The sequence below is a fragment of the Canis aureus genome, chromosome 7 (assembly GCF_053574225.1).
Source record: "Canis aureus isolate CA01 chromosome 7, VMU_Caureus_v.1.0, whole genome shotgun sequence".
NCBI lineage: Eukaryota > Metazoa > Chordata > Mammalia > Carnivora > Canidae > Canis > Canis aureus.
The window spans coordinates 30,302,071-30,328,031 of NC_135617.1; the positions used below are offsets into that span (position 1 = coordinate 30,302,071).

The window sequence follows — 25,961 nt, forward strand, 5'->3', positions numbered from 1 at the left end:
AGTTTTGTTTTCAAAGCATCATATTTTTCTAAGTGGAAATATACAATCTAGAACCATGGTGCTACTATTGTCAAATAGCCAATTTTGTCTTACAATGTTTTTTTAAATATCAGCCTGAGAATTAAGAAAATTAAAAAAATAGAAATTTTAGATTTTTATTTCCAGATTCAACCTGAGAATCATGTTTCTGGGACTACTACTACTCATGACTGTCTAGTAGTAGTGTAAATCAAAATGGCAATATTCCCAGTTTGTTATAATGTCATCATTAGTAGATTTGTTCTTACACTGTCAAAATGAAATGTATTGGTGCTTTAAAAGGAGTTATGAAATGACCCTTTTTTTTTCTTGCCAAGTGTTCTATCTAGTGATTTCTGATTCTTTGAGGTAATATGAAGTCCTGAGGAAAATCTGCTTTGGGAAGATGATAAGAAAGCAACCTTGGCAACTGAGTAGATTAGATACGTGACAGAATACTCTTCATTTAGTGAAATATCAAGATAAACAAATATAAGAATTTCTTGTTAAAAATCTATTTAAAACACACAGTGAGTCTTGAAAAAGGAAAAATACTAATAGCCACTGGGCAAGAAAAAAACATCAAAAGCACTAACAAATAAACAAGGATGTGTGTGTGAGTGGACAAAGGAAGAAAAATCTCACATAAAGTAAAAACAAGAACGAAATTGCACTGACACAGCAGTAAAAAAAATAACTCTAATATTTACTTAAAGTATTACCAATTTACTAAAAGTGAAATTGAAACTAAAGCACTAGAATATAAAGATTCAGTGGATATTTTAATAATGTCTCTTGCTCAGAAAATGTAAAACCACAAAACTACAGGCAATCAAGAAATTCCTAAAGATTAAATGAAAAAGTGAGATTACTTTAGGAAAGCTAATTAAAAAGTAAACCCAAACATTTTCTTGCCTACATAACTCATCTTACATATAAAATATAAAGGTAATAAAATGCCTGTCAATGCTTCAAGTTTCCAATCAGTCCACTTACAGAATCATAGAAATTCCAAATTCCTATTTATATCAACTCTGCAAACATATGATACACTGATGTTTAACATTTATGACTAACTTTCCCATGGAAGCACTCTGAGAAATTAAAAAGTGTCCTTCAAAGAAGATGGCTCTGGTCTAATGTTTAACTCTAGAGTGGCTAAGGAATGTCTCTCTCACCTAAACAGTTATTTGTTCTGTTAGAAGACTATTCTACAGGTGATTGACCCAAGGGGTGCTCATTACTATTCCCTGTAATTGGTCAGTTGAAAGAGAACTTGACTTGGCTTTAGAACTGGGTCTGAGCTCCAGCACTGACCTACCTGTTGGGTAATCTTAAGCAATTCACTGCACTTCTCAAGATTCAGCTTTGTTCATCTGTGAGATGTGACCAATAATAGCCTAACCTCAAAGCCAAATAAAACAGTATCTATGAATGTACTTGGTAAATGGTGAAATGCTAATAAATACATAGCATATATAGTTCCTGACAGGGTAATTTAAATTAAGTACTTGCTTTGATTTTACAGAGTGATTTAGATGAAAAACAGTGATTTAGATGAAAAGCTTTTCTCTCATTTTGTACAATAAATCTGGTATTAATTAGTTCTAATCAGCTCCATGTTTAGGAGGTGTGCATTTTTTTGAAACCTTCTCCAAAAGATGCTACAAATATAAAGTGTCCTCAAATTGTTTTCACCCTAGAATTTATTGCTCTGTGCAAGAAGCAGTAGAAGTGACTTGGTCACATTAGCACATCCAGATAGTGTCAAGTCACTGTACCAACAACCACCGTTTCACACCCCATTCCACTAGTTTCCTGTAATAGCCATCCCCTACTAGAGACAAGACTATTTGCCTGTCATCTCCCTCTTGATTGTTTCCACATTTACATTTTTAGATGCTGTTTACTTCCCATTTTATCCTCTTTTCTCTATAGAAATGCATTACTCTTACTCCCTTAAAGATCAACCTTCTTCTGGAAAACACTACATGATTGCCTCCTATTCTCTGTTAATTCTGTTTTCTCTTCTCTTCTCTTCTCTTCTCTTCTCTTCTCTTCTCTTCTCTTCTCTTCTCTTTTTCTTGTTTCTTTTTTTTCTTTCTTTCTTTCTTTCTTTCTTTCTTTCTTTCTTTCTTTCTTTCTTTCTTTCTTTCTTCTTTTTTTGAGAGAGAGAGAGAAAGGGTGTGTACACATGAGTGAGGTAGGGGAAAAGGGAGAGGGAAAGAATCTTTTTTTTTTTTTTTTTTTTTTTGAGAGAAAGAATCTTAAGGAGACTCCATGCCCAGTTCAGAGCCTGATGCAGGGCTCAATCTAACCCTGAGATGATGATCTGAGCTGAAATCAAGAGTTGGACATTAACCCACTGAGGCACCCAGGCATCGTGTTAATTCTGTTTTCAATTCCAGTGTTAGAAGAGAGTTCCTATAAGAGCCCATATTTCTGTAGATATTGATGGAATTTTAGACACCACATGAAACTAAGACTGGGGGTATATGACAATGGATCCATTAAATAACTGCAGTCAGTTCACTGCAGCTTTAAAACACAAAAACATAAAACTGGCCCATCCAGTTCCCATTTATGAAGGGAAATTGCCATGAATCAGATTAGAAGCATCAGTCCCAGTTCCTCTCACACTCTCAACTTAATGTGTGTATATGCATATATATGTGTATGTGTGTGTGTGTGTGATTTTTTTCTCAGCTGCTTAACTTCTTAATTGCTTAATCAGTAGGGCACAGAGGAAATTCGTTAGATAGAAAATAGTCTGCGTGGCTGCTAATCTACTGTGAATCTTAAGTAGCCCCCTGCAACTCAATCCCTCTCTTATAAAATGAGTGTATGATACTAGCTGATACATAAGGTCCCTCCATGTATCATTAACTACCCACAAGAAAAAATCAGTAATATATCTTTACATACTATATCTGAAAAATACCTTGCCCTTTCTGCCACACCATTTTCAACAAATTTAGAGTTTAGGGTGGTATACTTTATATATGACACAGAAAAAAAAAAAGTAAAAGAGCATGAAAAATGTGCTTCTGTTTGGTTTTGTTTCACTGGGGTATATTACATACTGATATGTAAGAGAGAGAGAGAGAGCACATGCACGAGGTGGGGCAAAGGAGAGGGAAAGGGAGAGAGAATCCTAAGCAGAATTCACGTGCAGGGAAGAGCCGGAGATGCAGGGTTCAATCCCAAGACTCAGATTACGCATGACCTGAGTGGAAAGAGTCGGATGCCTAACCAAATTGTGCTACCCAGACACCCCTACATTAGAATTTTTCTGAAGAGATCTTCAATTCTTAAAGGTACGCAAATAACCATTATTAAGGGAAAATGTAATTTAAAATATGAAATGTCATTAAAGTATTTAAAAAGTTGTCTACATGCTAAGGAAATAATCATAAATCCTGTCTGGTGGTCATGGAGTTAATCACACAACACGGAGTATATACTTCTAATTTTTCTTTTTCAGTTTATTTATAGTCATTAAAAGATAGAAGTATGTTCCTAATAATATCGAAAAGTCACAAGTTCAGAACTGACTAGCAAAAAGTCTTTCATTTTTCCAAATGTATTTACATTTTTCTTCATTTAAGTTAAGCCCTTTGAACATCAATTAACAATTTATACACATTGTGGATATGAAGATGTATGATAAGTTTCAGCTTGAGGATAATGGATAATTTGTAATGGGCATAAAATTATTTTATAAGATATAACTTATTTAATGTGCTTAACTTATATTTGCTTTATAGAGGAGACAGCAGGATGGTGAAGCTACACCCAAAGTATGAAATGTTATGAAGATTAGATCAACATTTGACTTTAGTCAAACAAAGGTAATTGGTCCTGAGGGGCACTACTAAATACGGAGTTCTAGAAATGAGTGAATGTTGGTTTTTGTGTGTTTTCTTTTCTTAAGTATGAATAGGAATTGTCAATGTACTTAGTTTAAATATTCAGCTTGCATTGTTCCTTTTGCACTCTTTAGAATTTTAGTTGACCAGAAGATCTGCAATTTAATACTAATATATTAATGCAAACTATTATTTTCATTTATAACTGGTTTGCTTATTAATCATTGAATAATTAACAATTATTTAACTTTAATTTGCATGTAATATTAAATATCCTCAAAGTATCAGTATATAAATCCAGTATGTTCCCCTGGGTTATAGATGGAAAGCACCTTTTGATATGCCTCATTAATAGATCATTTGATGATCAATACATTGAATTGGGCAGATGGAGTGGAGAAAATACAAAACAATAAGAACAATATTATACAAAAACAAAAGCAGAAACAGATATGCCTGTATTATTTGCAACAACAATCAGGATTCTGCACTGCTTCTTAATTTTGGCTGCCATTTTATCCTCTCTATGCTACAACCAGAATACAATGAAAAAGTTCCCACTTTCTCCAGAATGGTACTCAGATTGTTATGTTTGAAAAGTGCACAGATACCAACTGGACTTTACTGCACATACTGCAGACATTTAGCTCTGCTCCTTACATATGCTTTCTAAATAATAAAGGCTCTTGAAATCAATCATGAAGCTAAAAATAGGTTCTAGTACCTTTCGAGAGGATTTTCACTTAGAAGAAAAGCTTTTCACAGACCTCTTATCCTGAGCTGCTTTCAGGATTTTCTTTGCCTTAGAGATTTGCAAATTTTCACACCAGTCAGAATGGCTAAAATTAACAAGTCAGGAAATGATAGATGTTGGCAAGGATCTGGAGAAAGGGGAACCCTCATACACTGTTGGTGGGAATGGAAGCTGGTGCAGCCACTCTGGAAAACAGAATGGATGTTCCCCCAAAAAGTTGAAAATAGAGCTACCCTATGACCCAGCAATTGCACTACTAGGTATTTACCCCAAAGATACAAATGTAGTGATCCGAAGGAGCACCTGTACCCCAATGTTTATAGCAGCAATGTCCACAATAGCTAAACTATGGAAATAGCCCAGATGTCCATCGACAGATGAATGAGTATGGGGTGCTGATGAATTATTGACTTCTACTTCTGAAACCCATGATACATTATATATTAATTAATTGATTTAAATAAAATTTTTGAAAATGGAAAAATTTTTGAAAATTTAAAAAATTAAAAAGAGGAGAAGCTTTTTATACTGTGGAACCTTCTGCTTCATTCTCTTTTCTTATGTAAACAAAAAACACCAATAAGTAGCATAGGTTACTAATGTTTTCAGTTTAATCTTATGGAGAAATGAACTACTACTCAGTGAACTGAAGAGAGAGCTACATCAAATAACCTGAAACAAAACTAAAGAGGAGTTTTTTAGGTCTCAATTTATTTAAATTAAATAATAAATTTGATTTATAAAATATGATTCTATTAAAGTACATGTTAATAGTATGAGCTTTGGATCATATATACATAGGTAGGTCATGGGTCATATAAGTTCCTTACCATAAAACAAATATGAAACTAATAAGATTTTGGGGAAGATCAAATGGGAAAACATAAATCAACAGCTTATTACAAAACACAGTGAGACTTCACTCTTGTTATTAATGGAATACAGTAGAATATTAACAAACTGGGTATAGAGGTAATGTGCATTAACATAATAAAGGCCATATATGACAAACTCATAGCTATCGTCATATTCAATGCTGAAAAGCTGAAAACTTATCCTCTAAGATCAGGAACAATACAAGGATGCCCATTCTCATCACTTTTATTCAACACAGTACTAGAACCCCTAGCCACAGCAAATTGGCATGAAAAATATATAAAAAGCATCCTCATTAGAAAAGAAGTAAAACTATCTCTATTTGCATATAACATATTATATACAGAAAACCCCAAAGAACCACCAAAAAACTATTAGAACTAGTGAACAAATTTAATAATGTTTCAGAACACAAAATCAACATATAAAAATCTGTTGCAGTTCTATACACAAATAAGGACTCCTCAAAAGAGAAATTAAGAAAACAATCCCATATACAATTACATCAAAAAAGAATAAAATAGGATAAATTTAACCAAGAAGGTGCTAAGTTTGTTCACTGAAAACTATATATCGAAGAAAGAGCTGAACAAGATACAAATGGAAAATATTCTGTGTTCATGGATCAGAAGAATAAATATTGTTAAAATGTCCATACTACCCAAAGCAATTTACAGATTCAATGCAATCCCTATCAAAATCCCAATGACATTTTTCAAATAGAAAAAGAAGTCCTCTAAAATTTGTGTGGAATAACAAAAGACCCCAAATAGCCAAAGTAATCCTGAAAAAGAATTAACAAATCTTAAGGCATTACGCTTTCTGATTTCAAACTGTATTACAAAATGACAGTAATCAAAACAACATGATATTAGTATAAAAAAAAGAGACACATAAATCAGTAGAATAGAATAGAGATCCCAGAAACAAACCTATGCATATATGGTCAATTAACTTCTGGCAAAGGAACCAAGAATATATAATCAGGAAAGGACAGTTTGGTATTGGGAAAACTGGACAGTCACATGCAAAAGGATGAATCTAGACCTCTATCTTATACCATACACAAAACAAACTCAAAATAGATTAAAGAATTGAACTTAAGAACTGAAACCATACAACTTCCAGAAGAAAACATAGAGGGTAAGTTATTTGACACTGGCCTTGGCAATGATTGTTTTTTGGATTTGATACCAAAAGCAAAAATCAGAAGTGCAGCTACATCAAATTAAAAAGCTTCTCCACAGCAAATAAATTCATCAACAAAATTAAAAGGCAATCTAAAGAATGGGAGAAAATATTTGGAAATCATTATATGATAATGGGTTCATATCCAAAATACATAAAGAACTCATATGACTCAATTGCAAAAAAACCTCCAACTCTCTGACTTAAAAATGGGAAGAGGATCTGAATAGACATTTTTCTAAGAAGACATACAAATGCTTAAGAGGTACCTGACAAGGTGTTCAACATCACTACTCATGAGGGAAACGCAAATCAAAACCACAAGTCATCACTCTTCATACCTTTTTCAGTGGCTGTCACCAAAAAGACAAGAGATAACAAGCATTAGTGAGGATGTGGAAAAAAGGGAACCCTTGTTCACTCTTGATGGGAATATAATTAGTATAGCCACTATAGAAAATAATATGGAAGTTCTTCAAAAAATTAAAACTAGAGCTACCATATGGTCCCACCATCCCACTTTTGGATATATATCCAAAGGAAATGAAATCACTATCTTTATCTGCATTCCCATGTTTACTGCAGCATTATTCATAATAGCCAATATATACAAACAACCTAGAGGCTCAATAAATAAAGAAGATGTGGGTATATATATATACACACAGGAATATTAATCATATACATATATATAGTATATATACACATATATATGTATACACACAGGAATATTAATCATATACATATGTATACACACACACACACACACACACACACAAACACAAGAGATTATTTAGCCATGAGAAAAAAGGAAATCCTGCCATTTGCAACAATACAGATGGACCATGAGGACATTACTCTAAGTGAAGTAAGTCAGACAGAGAAAAGGGACGCCTGGGTGGCTTAGTGGTTGAACGCCTGCCCTCGGCTCAGGGCATGATCTCAGGGTCCTGGGATCAATCCCAAATTGGGTTCCCTACAGGGAGCTTGCTTCTCTCTCTGCCTATGTGTCTCTGCTTTTGTGTCTTTCATGAATAAATAAATAAATAAAATCTTAAAAAAAAGTCAGAGAAAGACAAAAGAAACATTGCATGGTATTACTTATGTCTGGTATCCACAAAAAAAAAAAAAATCAAACTCCTATTAATAGAGAGTAGAAAAGTGATTGCCAGTTGCTGGGGGTAGGGTTGGAGAAATAGGGAAAAGTTGGTAAAAGGATATAAAAATAAAATAAAATAATACAGTAGAATAGAGAAGAATCCTGAACTGGAAAACAGGAAGTTAGGAAGCCCAAATTATTATGCGAGATATGCTACTAATTAACTCTGTAACTACAGTCGAGATTCTTAATTTCTCTATCAGTAAAATTAGGAAGTTGGCTAGAGGGTCCCTATATTTTTGAGCTTTAAAATTATATCATTATGAATAAACAAGATAATCACCAACTACTCCCCTTTTCACAATATACAATACAGACCTAAATTTAAGGTCTGTTGGTTATCAAAGGATGACTTTTAAGTTGAATAAAATACTCCTGGGATAACTATTCCATTTGTTTCATTAGTCGATATCTTGAGACTGAAGACTAAGCTTGTATGTCCTGGTAAGAGTGTATGCTCTGGAGCCAGAATGCCTGGGCTTGAATCCAGATCTATTATTTATTAGCTTTATGATCTGGGCTAGTCAGTTTCCTTGCCTGTATAATGGAAATAATAAGGCTATCTAACATCATAATGTTGTGAAATGAAATAGATTCACACATTAAAAGCACTTAGAACAGTGTTTAGCAAGGTTAAGAGCTCAATAAATACTGGCATTATTTATTGCCTTAACTTTTTTCCCTTCTGTTTCTTTTCTGGTGATTTATTATTTATTAATAACCTGAATATTTAAAATAATAATATACTTTAAATACTACATTAATATGTTATCCTTACAATCTCTTTAAAATGTAGATGGGAAAACAAAGGAGAAAATCCTAGCTTGATTACTAATTTAGAACAAATACAACTGACTGAATTCTCTTCTCGTTACAACTGAATTATCTGAAGGAATCTGGTCAAGTTTAAAGCATACAGTGTGGCATCTAGATTCACCACCTAAAGCCTTTCCCGCTAGAAATCTCTAAAGACCAACTAAACCTTTGCTCCACTCTCATCAAAATCTAGTATAGGATATTGACTTAAATCTTTACCACTCTTTATCTCCAATTAAAAGGCTTTTTCTCAAAATTAAAGGTTTTTAGCATCATCTGAACAAGTGAAAGCTTTAGTGGCTTTAGTTGTGAGGGTTTACTAAGCATCAGGCTATTCTCAACTTCCCAAATGTTGTGTGTAATCCTCCTCACAAGTAACTGTGAGGTGAATATCATTCCTATTTTACATATGAAAAAGACCCTAGCAAATAGGAAATGGTAAATTAAGATTTTTAACCCAAATTTCAAACCTTTTACTCTTTCCACAATAATAATTAGTAAGAGTAGAGAGGAAGGAAGGAAGGGAGGGAGGGAGGGAGGGAGGGAGGGAGGGAAGGAAGGAAGGAAGGAAGTAAGCAAGAACTTCAAGGAGCTCTGAAATCATGGCCCCTCTATTCTACTTTCATTCTAGTTAAGTCTGATCCAGCATTCATTACCTCCTCAACAGTCTCCCTATCTGCCCTTAGTCATTAGAGAAGTCAAGCTGCAACTTACAGGGTTGTGGCTTTGGGCAGCCTAGTGGATCCTGTTCTGCGCATTAGTACATTATCATACCTTTCATTTTCTGAAAGGTTCTTGCTACCTTTGATGTCCTGGAAAATCTATTTCAAATAATCTCCTAAATTGTTTTATACATGAAAATGGAGACTGACATTTGCAAATAGAGAAAGTACATAAACAGGCAAACCTCTCCATGAAACACTTTAGAATTCTGGCTACCTAGCTATCCAAGTTAAATATCAGTTAAAAACAAAAGGGTAAATATTATAGAATTATGTGTAAAAGGTCAAAGCCTGAAACGCCATCCCTAAAGTTAAAACTCTTTGCTAAATAGGCAAGAATGACTGGCATCTGGTGACAATAACTGAATTCACCCCATCTCTATCCTCATTACGTTGCTGTCGGGTATAGATTTTTGTCATTTTGGGCACCTGAAGCTTCTACTCCTTTTGTCCTAGGGAGGGGTCACGTTATCTCTGTTCTTTCAGAATCTAAGCCAGTCAGCCTCAGAGCCCATGGGAGAGTTTGGGAAGGGGATGCCAGAAAACTTAGGACTGCTGTCAACGCTATACTTGAAACTCATTTGTGGTCATTTATTACAAGTTCACAAGTAAAGGCTTCTTTTGACATATTCAACACAGCTCTGCAGGACAGGTACTTACACAAGAGTCAAAACGAAAAACTCCTTCTGGCAGTTTTATTCGTATATTAATTCTCAGTAGCCTAGTCTGACATGACATCCCTCTCTGGAAAGGTTTTGTGGCTCAGAAAATGGTGGATAACTGGCCAACTGGTTCCAGCCTTTTTCTCCTTATGTGACAAAGACATGGATTTCTCTGAAGGACCTGGCCTCTGACTAGAGTGGGCAAGTCACAAGTCCTGGCTGAACTTGATGACTTTTCAACCTAGCCACAACCTGGTCTTGGATTATCCTGTTACTTCTGTGAAAAAAGTACCTCAGGTGACCCACAGTAGATCACGTACAGGAACAAGGTAAGCCAAGCCAAGGTACTGAAGCCTAAGAGGCTGCTCATTTCTAACTTTTCAAGAAATGGGCCTCTTTTATGAATGGGCCTCCAGTCAACACTAACCAGTGTAGAATATCTTTTTACTAAAAGTGTCTTTTCCCACAAAGAAAGCTACCTGTCTCCTCATGCTTATTTCAAAATTCCCTTCCTCAGAGTAGTTCCTGTTTGGGATTAGGACAAATTTGGCTGATCAATTCTTAAAATCTATGCATGATCCACTTGTTAGAGCAGTGGAGAGAATAGAAGCTATAGGCCAGTCCAGCTGGCTTTGTATCCTTGCCTGTCCACTTCTCAGCAGACAGCCTTGGGCAAGTTATTTAAAATTTTTGTGCCTATTTCCTCATCTTCAAAATGCAGAATGATAGGAGTGCTCACCTTACAAGGTTACAGCGAGAGTGAAGTGAGTTAATTCAGGTAAAGTGTATAAAACAGAACAAGTTGCTGGGGATTTACCCCAAAGATACAGATGCAATGAAACGCTGGGACACCTGCACCCCAGTGTTTCTAGCAGCAATGTCCACAATAGCCAAACTGTGGAAGGAGCCTCGGTGTCCATCGAAAGATGAATGGATAAAGAAGATGTGGTTTATGTATATAATGGAATATTACTCAGCCATTAAAAATGATAAATACCCACCATTTGCTTCAACGTGGATGGAACTGGAGGGTATTATGCTGGTGAAATGAGTCAATCGGAGAAGGACAAACATTATATGTTCTCATTCATTTGGGGAATATAAATAATAGTGGAAGGGAGAAGAAATGTGTGGGAAATATCAGAAAGGGAGACAGAACATAAAGACTCCTAACTCTGGGAAACGAACTAGGGGTGGTGGAAGGGGAGGAGGGCGGGGGTAGGGGTGAGTGGGTGACAGGCACTGAGGGGGGCACTTGATGGGATGAGCACTGGGTGTTATTCTGTATGTTGGCAAATTGAACACCAATAAAAAATAAATTTATTATTAAAAAAAAAACAGAACAAGTAAGGCCATAACTGATCAGTTAGCTATTAGTCTCATTTAGAAGTGTGAGAAGTTAGTACCCTTTTTAAAGTGGTAGTTGACTTTTTAGAATCAATCTAATCCTGAAGGAATGAGGTGGGAAAGAGGTAAAATAGGGCAGTAAAAGGGGAATCTTGGTTTTGGGTTGTGGGGAATGGCCTGGAGATGTGAGCCATGATAAAGGCTGTAATGGTGTCTTGAGGAATAGGTTCTGATTTCCAAAAGATAAGGCAGGAATGGCAGGGCTGTACTATAAATCTTTGGTATCTAAGGAACAATGATATTGGTAACTTTAAAAGGTGAAGGCAATGTAGGTAAACAAAGTGAGATAGCTAACCATATTTACCTGAACTATAGTTTCTCCTAGGGTTAACTGTGGCAGAACAGGATTAAATTAACTATAATTTTCACTGAAGCAGAAACTGTTGTCTTAGTACTCACAATGAGCTCTCAGTAAAGATGTGTTCAGTGGATTAGTAAGTAATGAATAAACAGCCCGAAGTCCATGCTGAACTTATTTGCTCCATAAAGCCGGCTTGACTAAATCCAATGATGGCCTTTAGACAGAGCTTTGGGGATGCAGCCACTTCCATGTGTTCCTCTCCCTCTTGCCGATTCAAGCTCTACAAAAAAGAAAAAAAACAAAAAACGGAAACAGCTTTAAAAAATGTTTAATATGGAGCAAATCAAAACTGTGTCTTTATAGTTCCATTAAGGATGCTCCATACTTTTCTTGGGATCAACTATATATGGGATTCTTTAGGGTATAGACAAATATTTTTCAAGTTTTCTTCAGCAAGTCCTCTTTGTTTAAAATATATTTTTAACTAGATGACGTCAATTAGGGAAAAAAAAAAAAAAACATGAACACTTCCATTAATGTGGCTATCAAGAAATGATCCCAAACAAAAAGTTTTTCTAGACTGTTTCTGGGGTATGTATTTAGATGATCTAAATTATCTTTTAATATTACACTGAACATAATTTAGCACCCACCAGAAACAAGGTGCCAAAAGGAATGCTTTAGTAGCAATTAGTCAATTTTGACAACAGGAACTTAACAGACAAGCTAGAAATGTGAGTGTCCTTTGAACACAAAAAACAGTAAGAATAATCAAACAATAACAACCCCTGTGTGTGGAAAATAAATATGAATATTAAAAATGATGCCACATAAAATAAAAAAAATGATGCCACAAAATAGCAAATTTAAATTAAATATAAATAAAGTTAAAATTGGTGAAATAGTATTACTCCTTTTATGAAATAATTACCAACTGCCTTTTTTGAATTATAGTGCCTAAACATTAGATCAGGGATCGGCAAACTCTTTCTGTAAAAGAGCAGTGAATATTTCAAGCTTTGCAGGCTAAGATGCCAAATTGAGCATAAAAAGTAAGTACTTGCATAGCACATAGAAAACAAGTTTCCAGTTTTTATTAATGAAATTTATAATAATGATTACGATTTTTTTATAATACAGGTCTACTCATGAATGGATTTTTAGGGGGTACATTTTACTTAACTGAAGTTCAACTTTAGAGTTCCCTATCATACAATTAATTGCTTTTCTGTAAAAATCATTCCTAGCGACAAAAACAGGCTATTGGCTGAATTTTTGTCTGCTGGCTATATATAGACTGCTGATCTTTGGGTTAGATTCTTTGAAGACCAAGCAAAGCATTGCCCATAAAAGAGCAAATAATAGTTAACCAGTAACAACCCTTAGTACAGCTTTCCATGAGTTGTTATTAGGTCCTGGTACTGATGTAGTGTTCTAGTGTTCAAACCAAATCATAGGAACTCCTTAACATAAACTTGGAACATTTTAATAGTGATTGAGAATAATGTGAAAATGACAGTAAGTACCTTGACACAAAAGGAACCCAGCACAGAGCAGTATGAATTTAAAACAGCACAGAAAGGGGAAGTAAAGGGCTTTCTGAATGGGTAAGATAGAGGGGATTCCCTTTGTGTCAGTGGTAAAGAGTATAGCCTGTTCTTTCATGAGGAGCAACTGGAAATTTATATCTCATGATCATACCCAGAATTGTATATATTTGTGTTCAAATTAACTGTTAGTAAAATGAAAATAATTTCCATTCTAGAATCTACAGTGGCTTCAGTTCTTACCTATAAATTCCTTCACCAGCTTTATAAAGTCCTTAGAAACATCCTAAATATATTATGCGGTATCTTGGCCAGTTTATATGTTGGTACCTACTGCAGTAAAGACTCTTTTTTTTTTTTTTTTTTTTTTAAGATTTTACTTATTTATTTGACAGAGAGAGAGCACAAGCTGGGGGAGCAGGAGAGGGAGTAGCAAGCTCCCTGCTGAGCAGGGAGCCCATGTAGGGCTCAATCCCAGTACCCTGGGATCATGACCTGAGAAAGGCAGACACTACTGAGCTACTCTGGTGCCCCTAGAGTTGAGATCCTGAGTTTCAAAATTGGGGAAAAAAAGAGGAGCAGCTATGACCACACTCACTCATCTTCCTCTCTAATCAAATGCTTTATTACCATGACTTAAGTCTGTCTGTTATACAGGAATATCTTAATTTGTCCATACCCAGATTTTGCTTCACATATAGTAATTCATAAAATAAGATTCTTTGGCCTGGGACACTAACTTATTCATTTAAAAGCCTTTAATAGTTAATGTGAGAATTTAACTTCTTTTTTCATATTTTAATGTCTCTAAGTAGAAGCATTCTTTTCAAGGAAAGGACTCAGGTAAAGAACTCAGACTCTACTTAGAGTCAAGCTACTGGGTTTGAGTCTCAATGCTACCCTATGTGCCCTGAGGAAGGTTCCTTTTTTTTTTCCTTAGTATCAGTTTTCTTAGATTAGGAATAACAATTTCTACCTCATTGGGTTATGTGAGGGTAAGGTGTGTTAATCCACATAAATTATTTAGTATTCTTCCTGGTAGATATTATATGCCTAGTAAGTACCAGCTATTTGTATGATTAGTTATTATTATTCAATTTACCTATGATGTTTATTATACTGGCAGTATAATTTTTGACATCAAATGAATCGACAATTTACAAATTCACTGACAGGTATTTTCTGTGCTAGGTATTACTACAGGTACTGTATAACATAAACAAAATAGATAAATATCTATAGTTTCGTAGAATTTTCATCCTGGCAGGAGGATGGGAGAACATAGAATAAAAAACAAAATGCAATCAGATAAAACGTATCACTTTTCAGATGTTGAGAAATACTATAGAGAACATAGGAGTAAGGTAGAGATTATTGAAGGAGGAGAAACTGCAATTCAACATAGGCTGGGTGATCAGAGAAGTCTTCCTGGATATGGTGCCTTTTCTCCTAAGGCACTGAGAGACCTTGACTATGTTGCCAAACTCAGCAGATAAAAATGTAGGATGACCACTTAAATTCTATCAAGCATCCTGCATTTTTATCTGGCAACCATGCCTTGAGATGAGGGACGAGTTTTCTTTTGGGATAAAAAGCAAATGAGTTTCAATGATAAATTCTGATGGGAATGGGGTATCAAAGGGTGTGAAAGAGAGAAGGTCCCAGCGCTCTCGGGCTCCATTTTCACTGCTGTAGAGGCCTAGAGTGAGCTATTTTATTCTGAGTACTTGAGGTTTTGAAATTTCTCTAGATTCCTTCCTGTGAGTAGGTGGGAAGTAGAACATGAAGAGCTCTATGGATTCCTCTTAACTCCTAATATTTGTTACTTAGGGTCACAGGAAGTAGACTGCAAATGATCTTAAAAGTCAGGTAATACAATCCTCAGGAAACAGAATAGTCGAATGAGTTGTTCAATATTATAAAGATAGTACCTCTCTAAACCTGGATTATTGGTTTAGATGCTTGAAAGGTCAGTGAGCTACAAGAAAACATTCTCCATATATGATCATCATTCTTTTTTTTTTATTTTTTTAATCATCATTCTTTCTCTTTTTCCTCTTTTCTTTCTCTTTCTCTTTCCCTCCCTCCCTTCCTACCTTCTCCCCATCCCTACCCCTTCCTATCTTCCTTTCTTCCTTCTTCCCTCCCCCTTCCCTCCTTCCTTTCTTCTTCTTTTCTGTTTTTTTTTTTCTTTTTTCTGTGTTATTTTTCACTCATGGTTCAGTTTCTCCCAGAAGGATGATTTCAGCAGTGGGTAGTGGTAATTTCTACTATACATTGTAATTCCACTTTCAATGAGTCAATGCTGTTCTTTTATATGCAGTTAGGGGGAAGCTGCCTTCATCTCACTTAGTTCTGGGATTATAGTGACAGTACTAATTATTACATGAAATTGAAAGATGGATCCAGTTCACTTGAATGTGAGGACAAGGGTTTTTGACCATTTTTGAAAATTCAGTTTCTACAACAGTGCCTAGTACATAGTAGCTATCAGTACATATGAATATGAATAATGGATAAGGATTTTCAGTATTATGACATTTTCTTAGAGACAAAAGTTGATTTTTGCTTTATCACTTTGAAATAATTCTTATTTGTATACTTCTGCCCCAAGTAAGTATGTTAGAGATGTTTTCTTGCAGATGCTGAAAAAAAAAATGTACGTCATACTGGTTCACAAATAGGCCTTGCCTCACATTTCCTAGCCACATGATTCTCAGTTCCCTCTCCTAGAAAATATGGCAATAATATTAATATCACATTTGTGTCTCCTTTCTCAGCAAATTTTGAAATACGTTGATAAAATATTTAAATCAGTTCCTGTCACATATAAGGCACTGGAATGTTAGCCATTAGTACAGTAATCTTATATTATCCCTAATATGTTGTACATTATCCCCAATACAATTTGTAGCACCTTGTGATCTATAATGATTATTGAAGGACTAAAAAATGTTAATATCAGAAAAAATTCAAAGTAATATATAGAATTCTCTTAAAGATACTACAAAAGAGTATAATGATTAAAAAAACACTACTTGACTAGTCAGTCACACCTTAGAGAGAGAGAAAGCTAAACAATTATAAGGATGAGTAAGCCTGTCATCAACCTCTAGAGCTGGAGAGCAAACATATTTACATAGGAAGGAGGCAGTGTCTTTACCTTCTAATCATGGGCCATGTCCACCTTGTCAAGTTCAGGGCCTCTGATGAGCTTTTGTTGTTAGGAATCCAAAGAAAATACCACTGAGAGGTGGAAGAATAGCTTATCAAGACATGTGTTTGCACCATTTTCCCCTCCACCTATGCCTACATACAAAGTACTGTCACAGAAGTTAAGTGATTCCATCCTTAATTCACCAGAATTTGGTTTTCTCTCTCCCATGCCAATAAATCCACTTTGGCCAAATATATGGATTTTTTTTTCCTAATAGTCAAACCCAATGATTCCTTCTCAGTCCTTTCCCTGATTCTCTGAGTCACTTCTGGCATGCTGTCTTTTCTGAATTTACTATGCCCTTGGAATCTGAATACTCTCCCAACCCTACCCCAACTGTCTCCTTCTCTAACTGCTCCTTTCTCCTCACTCACTTCCCTGGAGTGGCTCTTCTTTCTTTGCTTCCCTATATATATATTCATGGTTCCTAGGATCCTATATTTAGATCTTTTTTCTTCTTATAATTTCATTTTCCTCAATGTCTTAGAGTACCATATATTAACTACTTAGCTGAAATAATGGCCTCCAAAGACATCAGGTTCTAATTTCTGGAACCTGTAGATGTCACTTTATTTGGAAAAAGGATCTTTGTGGGTGTGATTAAGATACTGGTTTTGTGATGAGAAGATTATTATAAATTATGCTGGGTTATCTGAGTAGGCCCTAAATGCCATCACTAGTATCTTTGTTAGAGAGAGGAAGATGGAGATTTCATATAGCCAGAGAAAAAGATAATGTGAGATAGAGATTAAAACGATGAGATCCTAATGCAAGAAATACTGTAGCCATCAGAAGCTGGAGGAGGCAAGGAATAGATCCTCCCCTAGAGTCTCTGGAAGGAGCATGGCCTGCCGACACCATGACCTTGGCTCACTGGTTCTGATTTTGGACATGTGGCCTCCAGAACTGTGAGAGAATCAATTTCTGTTGTTTTAAAACTCAAATTAAACAGAAGCCACAAGTAACTAACAAAACTAAAAAATTTAAAATTTATCTTTAATTACTATTTTTTTTTGAGTGCCAGATACAGAAAGCCAAATACCTGCTGTATACTCCACCAAACTTCCCATTTAACACTAGAACTATTATTACTGAGCACTTGCTTTAGAAATACTCATTTAATATATATTTTAATACTCACTATAACCCTATGAAGTACTTAGTATCCTTACTTCACAAAGAGGGAAGTGAGACACAGAATTTAAGTAGCTTGCTCATGGTTGTAAGATGTTAAGTGCATACTAGGGTATTTACCCAAAAGATACAAATGTAGTGATCTGAAGGGATATCTGAACCTCAGCGTTTATAGTGGCAATGTCCACAATAGCCAAACTATGGAAAGAACCCTATGTTCATCAACAGATGAATGGCTAAAGAAGATGTGGTATACACACACACACACACACACATATATACACACACACATATATACACAATGGAATATTACTCAGCCATCATAAAGGATGAATACTTACCATTTACATCAGCATGGATGGAACTGGAGGATATTACACTAAGTGAAATAAGTCAAGCAGAGAAAGACAGTAAGTGGAATTAAAAAAAACAAACAAAACAGAAGCTCAAAAGGGAAGGATGGGAAAAATAAAATAAAGCAAAATCAGAGAGGGGGACAAGCCATAAGAGACTCTTAACTATAGGAAACAAACTGAGGGTTGCTGGAGGGGATAGGGGTGGGGGGATAGGGTAACTGGGTGATGGACATTAAGGAGGGCACATGATGTAATGAACACTGGGTGCTATATACAACTGCTGAATCACTGAACTCTACCTCTGAAACTAATATACTATATGTTAATTCATTGAATTTAAATAAAATTAAATTTTAAAAAAAGATGTTAAATGCTACAGCTGGGATTTGGGGCCTAGTGTGGTCTAGCTTCAGAGCCAATCACTAGTGATAATGCTTTGCTTCCTCAAATTACTTGATATCTTAGGCTATTCCAAGCCCGGCCATGTCCAGCCCAAGCAGCAGTACCCAGGCCCTCTAAGGATAAACTACTTTAGCTGAATTCAAAGAACATTTACAGGGTCTATATTATCTGATAGGCACTCAATGTCAGTTCTCCGCAGACATCACTAGGGGCAATGTGCTGTTCCTGTTCAATTATCAAACTCTCTGAGGCTAGAACACTTCCCAAATCTCATGCAATTTCAGAATTAAAGCATACATCAGAAGGAAAACCTGAGCCAGATATGAATTTCTCTTGCCTCCTAAAAGCCTCATGATTATTCACAAATTCTATTCAAAGAGTGCTATGGCCATCATGTCATTACGGTCACTTTCACTGTATTGCTACTGAGCCCTCGGGCAAACTGGAAGAGCTGAAATGTAAAGCATTCCTATCAGTATTTACAGTTTGACTTTTCTTACTGTGTTTGGCACATCTGGAAGTCCCTGGACTCTTGGCTGTCTAACATTCCCCTCTTGATTCTTACCTTATTGTTATCATTGGAATTAACAGGTGCAATATCTTAGTCATTTATTAAGAGCCAAGTAGTATATGCTATCCATTTAATCCTTTCTACAATTCTTCAAGGACAGTTGCCATTTTATAGATGAGAAAGCTGAGGCTTAGAGAGACGAACTAATTTGTCCAAGCCCACATAACTTGCTAGCGGCAAAGCAGAGTCAGGATTTAAATGAGACAACTAAAATTGTTGAACGAGATTAAAAAATTTCTTAACAAAATTTAAGTTGCTTCTTCAGGTTGCCTTGGCTGATGGAGCAGGCAGGAGAAAACTAGGTTCTTCACAGTTCAGAAAGAAGCTAACTCAAATTGATTCCTTCTCCATTCACCAAGCAGCAAAATTTTGCAATTTCTGTTGCTGAGATTGCTTCATGCTGGGGCACAATGGACTTTAGTAATAATATTGATATAATTTCTATTATATCTGTATAAATCTTTATAAGTTACCAAGCACTTCAGCATGAAAGAGCTCTTTCCATAAGAGTGAGAAGGGAAGACCTCTCCTTCATCGTCAGAATAATATCTCTGTGCAGATATGGATTTTCTGTGAAGCTAAAAAAACTTTAAATTTTCAAGGGACTCTCATTTACACAGGCACAATATGAAAAAGTAAAACATTTTAATCACAATCAGTGAAGACTGCTATCTCCTCCCATATCAAATTTCTCTCCCTGTCTCTTTGTATTGAGTGGTGTCCACAGATTAGCTATGTTCATTTTGGGTTTCTGACTAATGGGAAATTGAATGGAAGATCATTCTAGTTTGAGTTTAGTGAAATGTATTTATGTGGTCTGAATTCACTTCCAGGTACAGCTAAGTTATTGCTACCTGTCCTCAAGCAGGAATTTTCAGAAATACTCCCACTGCCCACTAACTTGAGGTCATGGAATGAAGACACAGAGTTAGAAGTTGTAATGAAAATATAAGCCTATCCTACAATGACAAATATGTGGATGATGGTGGAGGAAAAAAGTTTGAGATGTTCACAGCCAGAAGCTCATTTGTGGAAAGTTTTCAAACCATCTTTTTTTTGTTTTTTTTTTTTAAGATTTTATTTATTTATTTATGAGAGACACAGAGAGAGAAGCAGAGGCATAGGCAGAGGGAGAAGCAGGCTCCCTTCAGGAGCCCAAGGTGGACTTGATCCCAGGACCCCGGGATTATGAACTGAGCCAAAGGCAGATGTTCAACCACTGAATCACCCAGGTGCCCCTCAAACCATCTTACATATAAAATTGTAAACAAAGGTTTTGGTTTTCTCTGATGCCATGTTAACTCACAAGTTCTCTTCTATCAGGAAGTACATAAGGGAACAATCAGAGTAAGCAACTAAAAATTAAAAAAAAGGGGGGGGGGACCCACTACAGGGTGTGTCAGGAAGATGATTAACATTGTTTTTATGGATTTTGTGATGTTTTGTGATATTTACCATCTTTTTAAATACACTCCAAGTCTACTTTGTGATTTGTTTTATTCTAACTATTCACCCTTGTATTTATTATTTATTACCTTGCATCCTGTCTACTAAAGAAGGCCCCGATAATTGTATAAACTTTGTATCTCTCAAATTTGGTACCTGCTTCTGCCACCATAGCATTTAAAAATGCACTGATTAGACTCTTTAGTGAATGGCTGATGGTGGGAGGGAGGTAGGAGGATCCAGATCTGTGGGCTGCCAGGGGAATGGTTTTGGAACTAACTGGGACATGGGCTCTCTGGCTCTGGTATGAGCATTCAGGTCCCATATGCTGGCCTCCATGCCCTACTTGCACAATCTTCTCCCTCTCCCCCAGGAAGGCCAGCCTAATGCAGTCTAACAAACAAGTAGGTAGCATCACTGTAGAGCAGTGAAGCTTCCCCCAAGCTAATACATTTCTTCTTCTATGGGCCCTACAATGTCAGAACTAAAGACACATTCTTCCAGGTTTGGAAAGCTTTCCGGTCCTCAAGAATGAAATTATTAACAGAAAAAATTCTTATATTTTATCATAAATAAAAATAATAAATAAATATTTATTAGTATTAAATATACCTTAGTCTTGAGCTTAAGAGATGTTAATGAAGATGAGAATGATGACCTAATAATTTTTTAACATGTACTATGTATTAGGCCATATGTTGTGTACTGTATCACACATAGTCTCAGTCCATCCTCCAAAAGAGGAAATTGATGCTCAGAGGGATCATATAGCTCTTGGCTGACCAAGATTTCACAAAGATTAGGGCACAAAAGAGTTAAATGACAAATTAGGAGGCATGGGCTTTAACAATTTCAGACATTTCACAATCATGTCTTGGACTAGCCCTGCTCTTTACTGTTTTCCTCAACTCTAGTAAAATGCTGATTACTACTTCTCCTAATCACACAGACTAGGGTAGAATTCACTCTAAGCTATGTGGGGTATAAAAAAGTAACCCCTGGGCAATGAAAGTATGTTGGCCTAGCAAAAGTAACATAATTGGGATTAAAAGCCAGATGACACCTGGATTTCAACAAAAACCAATTACCGAGAGGGAAAAGGTTTTCAAGACAAGAACCAGACAGTTAAACATTAGCTTTCAATGGTTTGAAGTGTTTAGGTTTTGAAATGGTGTGGTTTGGAAGTTCTCCAGCAGAAAAACTATTTTCCTTTAAAAGGAGAGCTCTCTATAATATTTTCTTTGCTGAAATAATCTGATCTTTAATGACGTCTTATATGACCCAAACTTTAAATGGACCTATTATTTTAGTTTACCTCATTCTTACTAGGTTTTTACAGGTCAACAATGAACTATCAACAGCTTCCTGATAATTAATTCTACTTACCCAAAGAACTGTTAGCCTGTTAATCTTATCTGTACACTAAGAGGAAGCTTTTATGTGTACCAGACTTCCTCAGTGAATAAAAGCCAAACTGAAATTCTGCAGAAAGGTTCGACCTTGTGAGGTTTGAGAATGAAGAAACAGATTGAAAATCGTGGTGCTACACTTTCTTTGGCTCCTTACTTGCTGAAATTTTATAGTTCACCTGGCACAGGAATGACTTTACAGTAGAGTCAGCAGCACAACTAGTTGGGTCAGGCGTGGCTCTCTGGGTGGCTTTACCAAAGTGTATGGATATTCAGCACATGCAGTTAAGGTACCTGGGTAGTCTGGTCTGAGAACCAATGGGGAAGGCATTTCAAGTAGCAACTATAGTAGCTCCTACTAGAAGTTAATTTTCTATAATTAAAGACTCATTCCTTTGACTCAGTAAATCTTTAAGGATTTACTATTAAAATACAATTGTGGTCTTTGGTTGTCACCTACCACAAAGCAAGACAGGTGTCTGTCAGAAGGAGGGGAGAGAGATGTATTTTTCCAACTGAGACAAAGAATCCCAGGAAGAAGAAAGGTGATGAAATTGTAAATTGGCTTTCTTCAGATGGCAGAGGGAGTAGGAAGTAAATGCTAGTCTCATCTAGCAATTTGTAAATGGGTTGTTTATACCTATGGCTCTTAACACGTTCATAGATTGTGTGTGTGTGCCTATGTGTTTGTAAAATAAAAAGCATTATTAGATTCAGCCTTTCATCAGCATAGTATAAAGTTCCCCAGGTAAGGGAGTTATTTATAATTAAAGGATTTCTGCATCTGCTAATAGCCTACGACATGCACCCTTTCTTTCCAAGGCAAGTTTCTGAGTTTCAGTGATTTAATATAAATCTATTTCTCATCAGGTTAAAGACTTCTTCCAAATAGTTTAAATCCAAGCTGCTTAAGTAGGTATGGACAGTGATACTTATTAAGATAACCTCCTGTAAGATAGGTCATTATATCCCATATTAGACAAAATAAAACATTTTACTTAAGACACTATACATTATTATTACTCACTGTGGTGATATTGTAAGTTTTTTGAACAGTTAGTTGTATGGTGCTGACTTTAATACATTAAACTGAGCAGAGATCAAATTGTTGTGAAAAAGTTCAGCAAAGCTAGAATGTTACCTCAGAATTGACCAAGGAACTTTCTCTCTTAGAAGGAATGAAGACTGAATAAAGTTTACTATTTCCTCCACTGCATACAGCTTTTTTTATAAATATTGTTAATTTGTTTATAATCTCTGCTACAGATACATCAATGATCTCAAAAAGTAACATCCAGACAAAAGGTGAGAGAAATAACTACTAGTGACCCTCAGTTTATGTTCCAATTCTTTTTATATGTATACTTCAAAAAAATTGCTGCTTATCTGTCATTTTCCTATGTTAATGGTACAATCTTTTTATATTTTTGCTCTGCATAAGTTGCAAATAATTTTTAAAGGTCAGGATACAAATACAGGAATATAATACTTGAAATAAAATACATCACAGAACTCTGTCTCTTCTCTCTTTATATGCTTTCTAAGGTGACCTCTTCCATCTCCATGTATCTGAAGACAAATTTATGTTGGTGAATTCCCTCTTCTTTTTGTCTCCACTGTTGCCACCTTAGTCACCCACAGGTCAGTGGGTTCTTTGATCACAATGCAGAGTGATAAGCCCACTTTATAGTATAATCTTATACATGCTCAGTTATTTCCACGTCAGCCATTGACTTTCCCAAGAAATGAATAAAAGGAAGACGTGGCATTAACTAAGGCAGCCTTACCATAAGGTTAAAGAAACATGGACAGTTGATCTCTAGCACTTTCAGACCTTGGGAACAAACCCAGTTTCTTACTGGACCAAGTGTCTTTGAAGTACAATTTATTAAAAAAAAAAAAAAAATGGGGCAGCCCGGGTGGCTTAGCGGTTTAGCCCTACCTTCGGCCCAGGGCCTGATCCTGGAGACCCGGGATCGAGTCCCACATCAGGCTTCCTGCATGGAGCCTGCTTCTCCCTCTGCCTGTGTCTCTGCCCCTCTCTCTCTCTCTGTCTCTCATGAATAAATAAATAAAATCTTAAAAAAAATGAACTGGATACTTTGGGGCTACAGTTTGAGCTATTACCTAAATCCTGATTGAAAATAGTTTGTAAAGTTCTGTAAGAACAGCCTTTTCTTGTTTTCCTTCTTTTTTTTTCTTTCTTTCTTTCTTTTTTTTTTTTGTTGTTGTTGTTTAAAGTAATATTCTTGAATAATGTTGACAGATAAGAACTATAGGAAACTGCTGGGAGTTCAACAGCATTTATGGAATTGTGAGGATGACCCACTGACAGTGAGAGCAATAATCAGGAAACAGACTTCAACTGGCAAAAAACAGCAGATCCCTGCCTGCAGGGGTTGACCAAGTCAGAAATTTGACTGTTTCATGTGTTTGGATAATGTAATCTAACACAGATGCTGGGCCAACTTATGCTATAATGATATTATATTTGAAATGTTCTACTTAATTGTAATCAAAGTCCAATTTCCTAGTGTAATTAAGTATAGTAAAATATATTGTAGGCATTTATTAGCCAAAATTAATTAAAAAAAAATAAAGTGGCATCAGCTCCAAATGAAAGTAACCTGGACTGAGGCCAAAGATAAAAGAAACCATACAGACAGATAAGAAGTCATGGCAAGAGACTTAAAACTGTTTAAGACTATAATGCTCTTCAGTGAGACATCACATTTGTGTATAGACTTTGAGAGATTAACTTATGTTTCAATTTTATAAAACTGATTATCTATGGTCAGTGCTTTTAACTAAGTGTGCAAAAGCCTTAATTTTAAGTGGGAGAGTAAGGTGATATCTCTGTGGGTTTGTGAATATTGAATTAAATCCCATGTATTTCATTTCTGTCATAACTTAACAATGACCAATATGAAATTTCAGTCAGAGAGAAATAAGCTAAAGAAGGAATCCAAATGCTCTACAGTAGATTTAAGGCCATCATATACCTTAGATTTCTGAAGAACTAAACAGATTTTAAAATCTTCTACAGTATATGTATGACCACCATATATCTCAGATTGCTGAAGAACTAAACAGACCTAAACATAGAAATATAAATTTTGATCGAAACATTCATTAGTGTTGAATTTAAGGAAGTGCCTGGCTGGCTCAGTCAATAGAGCATGTGACTCTTAATCTCAGGTTCATGAACTCAAGCCCCACGTTGGGTATGGAGCATACTAAAAAAAAAAAAAAAAAGAAAAAAAGTAAAAAAAGAATTTCAGTAAGTAGTAACATAACATCCTCATAAAAGTAAATGGTATATTTTTAATTTTGTATCACATGTATGAAGGCACAATTTGAAATCTAAAATTGATTAGCCTTCACACTCCACTTGATTAAAAAACAGAACAGTGGTGGAAGTTTCTGAAAGAGTCCCATAAGTGTTGAAAAACAAATAAAAGAGAGAAAAGTTAAATCCCAAATAAAACCCCATTAATCATATGTAACTGGGGCTTCAGAAAAATGAGTCATCAAATGATCTGTAAAATTAGAAGCTTAGTTCATAACAGCATTGAGGATATTTATTAAAACTTTAAAGTTGCCATTTTTCAACTGAAAACATCATCCTAAATAGATAATTTTTACTACAGACACACACAACATATTTAGGCTATTTAATCTAGATTATTTGTCAGTTGATTTTCAGGCGCCAGTGATCAAACTAAAGATTCATAAAAAAGTAGACTAATATATTGGCTGACAGCATTAGTCTGACTCAGTAGCCATGCATTTGTATTAACAAATGGGAGATGAGAAAGGATGAGTGAAAGAACAAATATCTAGTGGAAAATTTAGGGGAGATATAAAATACATGTGTACACACATACCCTCACCTTCCAGCACAACTATGTTCAATCCCCTCCACTCCCCCCCCGTCCCTTTTAATTCAGACATATGGGGAGCAGTGGACTAGATTAGGACTGAGGGTTGCTGAATGCTCTGGCTACCCATGTTTGAGTGTAGCATAAGGTGCAATTTGTAAAGCCTCTGGTTAATTTGATCAATACAGGCATTCAAAATTGAAGATGCAAGTTCCAGAGTAAATGT

At 35.6% G+C, this 25,961-nt stretch overlaps 1 protein-coding gene across 20 annotated transcripts in view; it reads right to left on the reverse strand.

The window, feature by feature from the left end:
- Nucleotides 1–703: 703 nt before the first annotated feature.
- LOC144317207 (uncharacterized) overlaps nt 704–25,961 on the reverse strand; it is a 32,748-nt gene continuing 7,490 nt past the window's right edge. For 6 of the 20 annotated variants that reach the window (XM_077903271.1, XM_077903270.1, XM_077903266.1 and 3 more), the window contains one exon: nt 11,871–12,052. In XM_077903271.1, the coding sequence (XP_077759397.1) occupies nt 11,970–12,052 (83 nt within the window). In that variant the 3' untranslated portion in view covers nt 11,871–11,969. Of the gene's footprint in view, nt 7,059–11,870; nt 12,053–16,482; nt 16,566–18,011; nt 18,050–25,961 lie in introns of those variants that run through there. The other 14 variants (XR_013383143.1, XR_013383145.1, XR_013383136.1 and 11 more) reach the window with 5 other exon arrangements.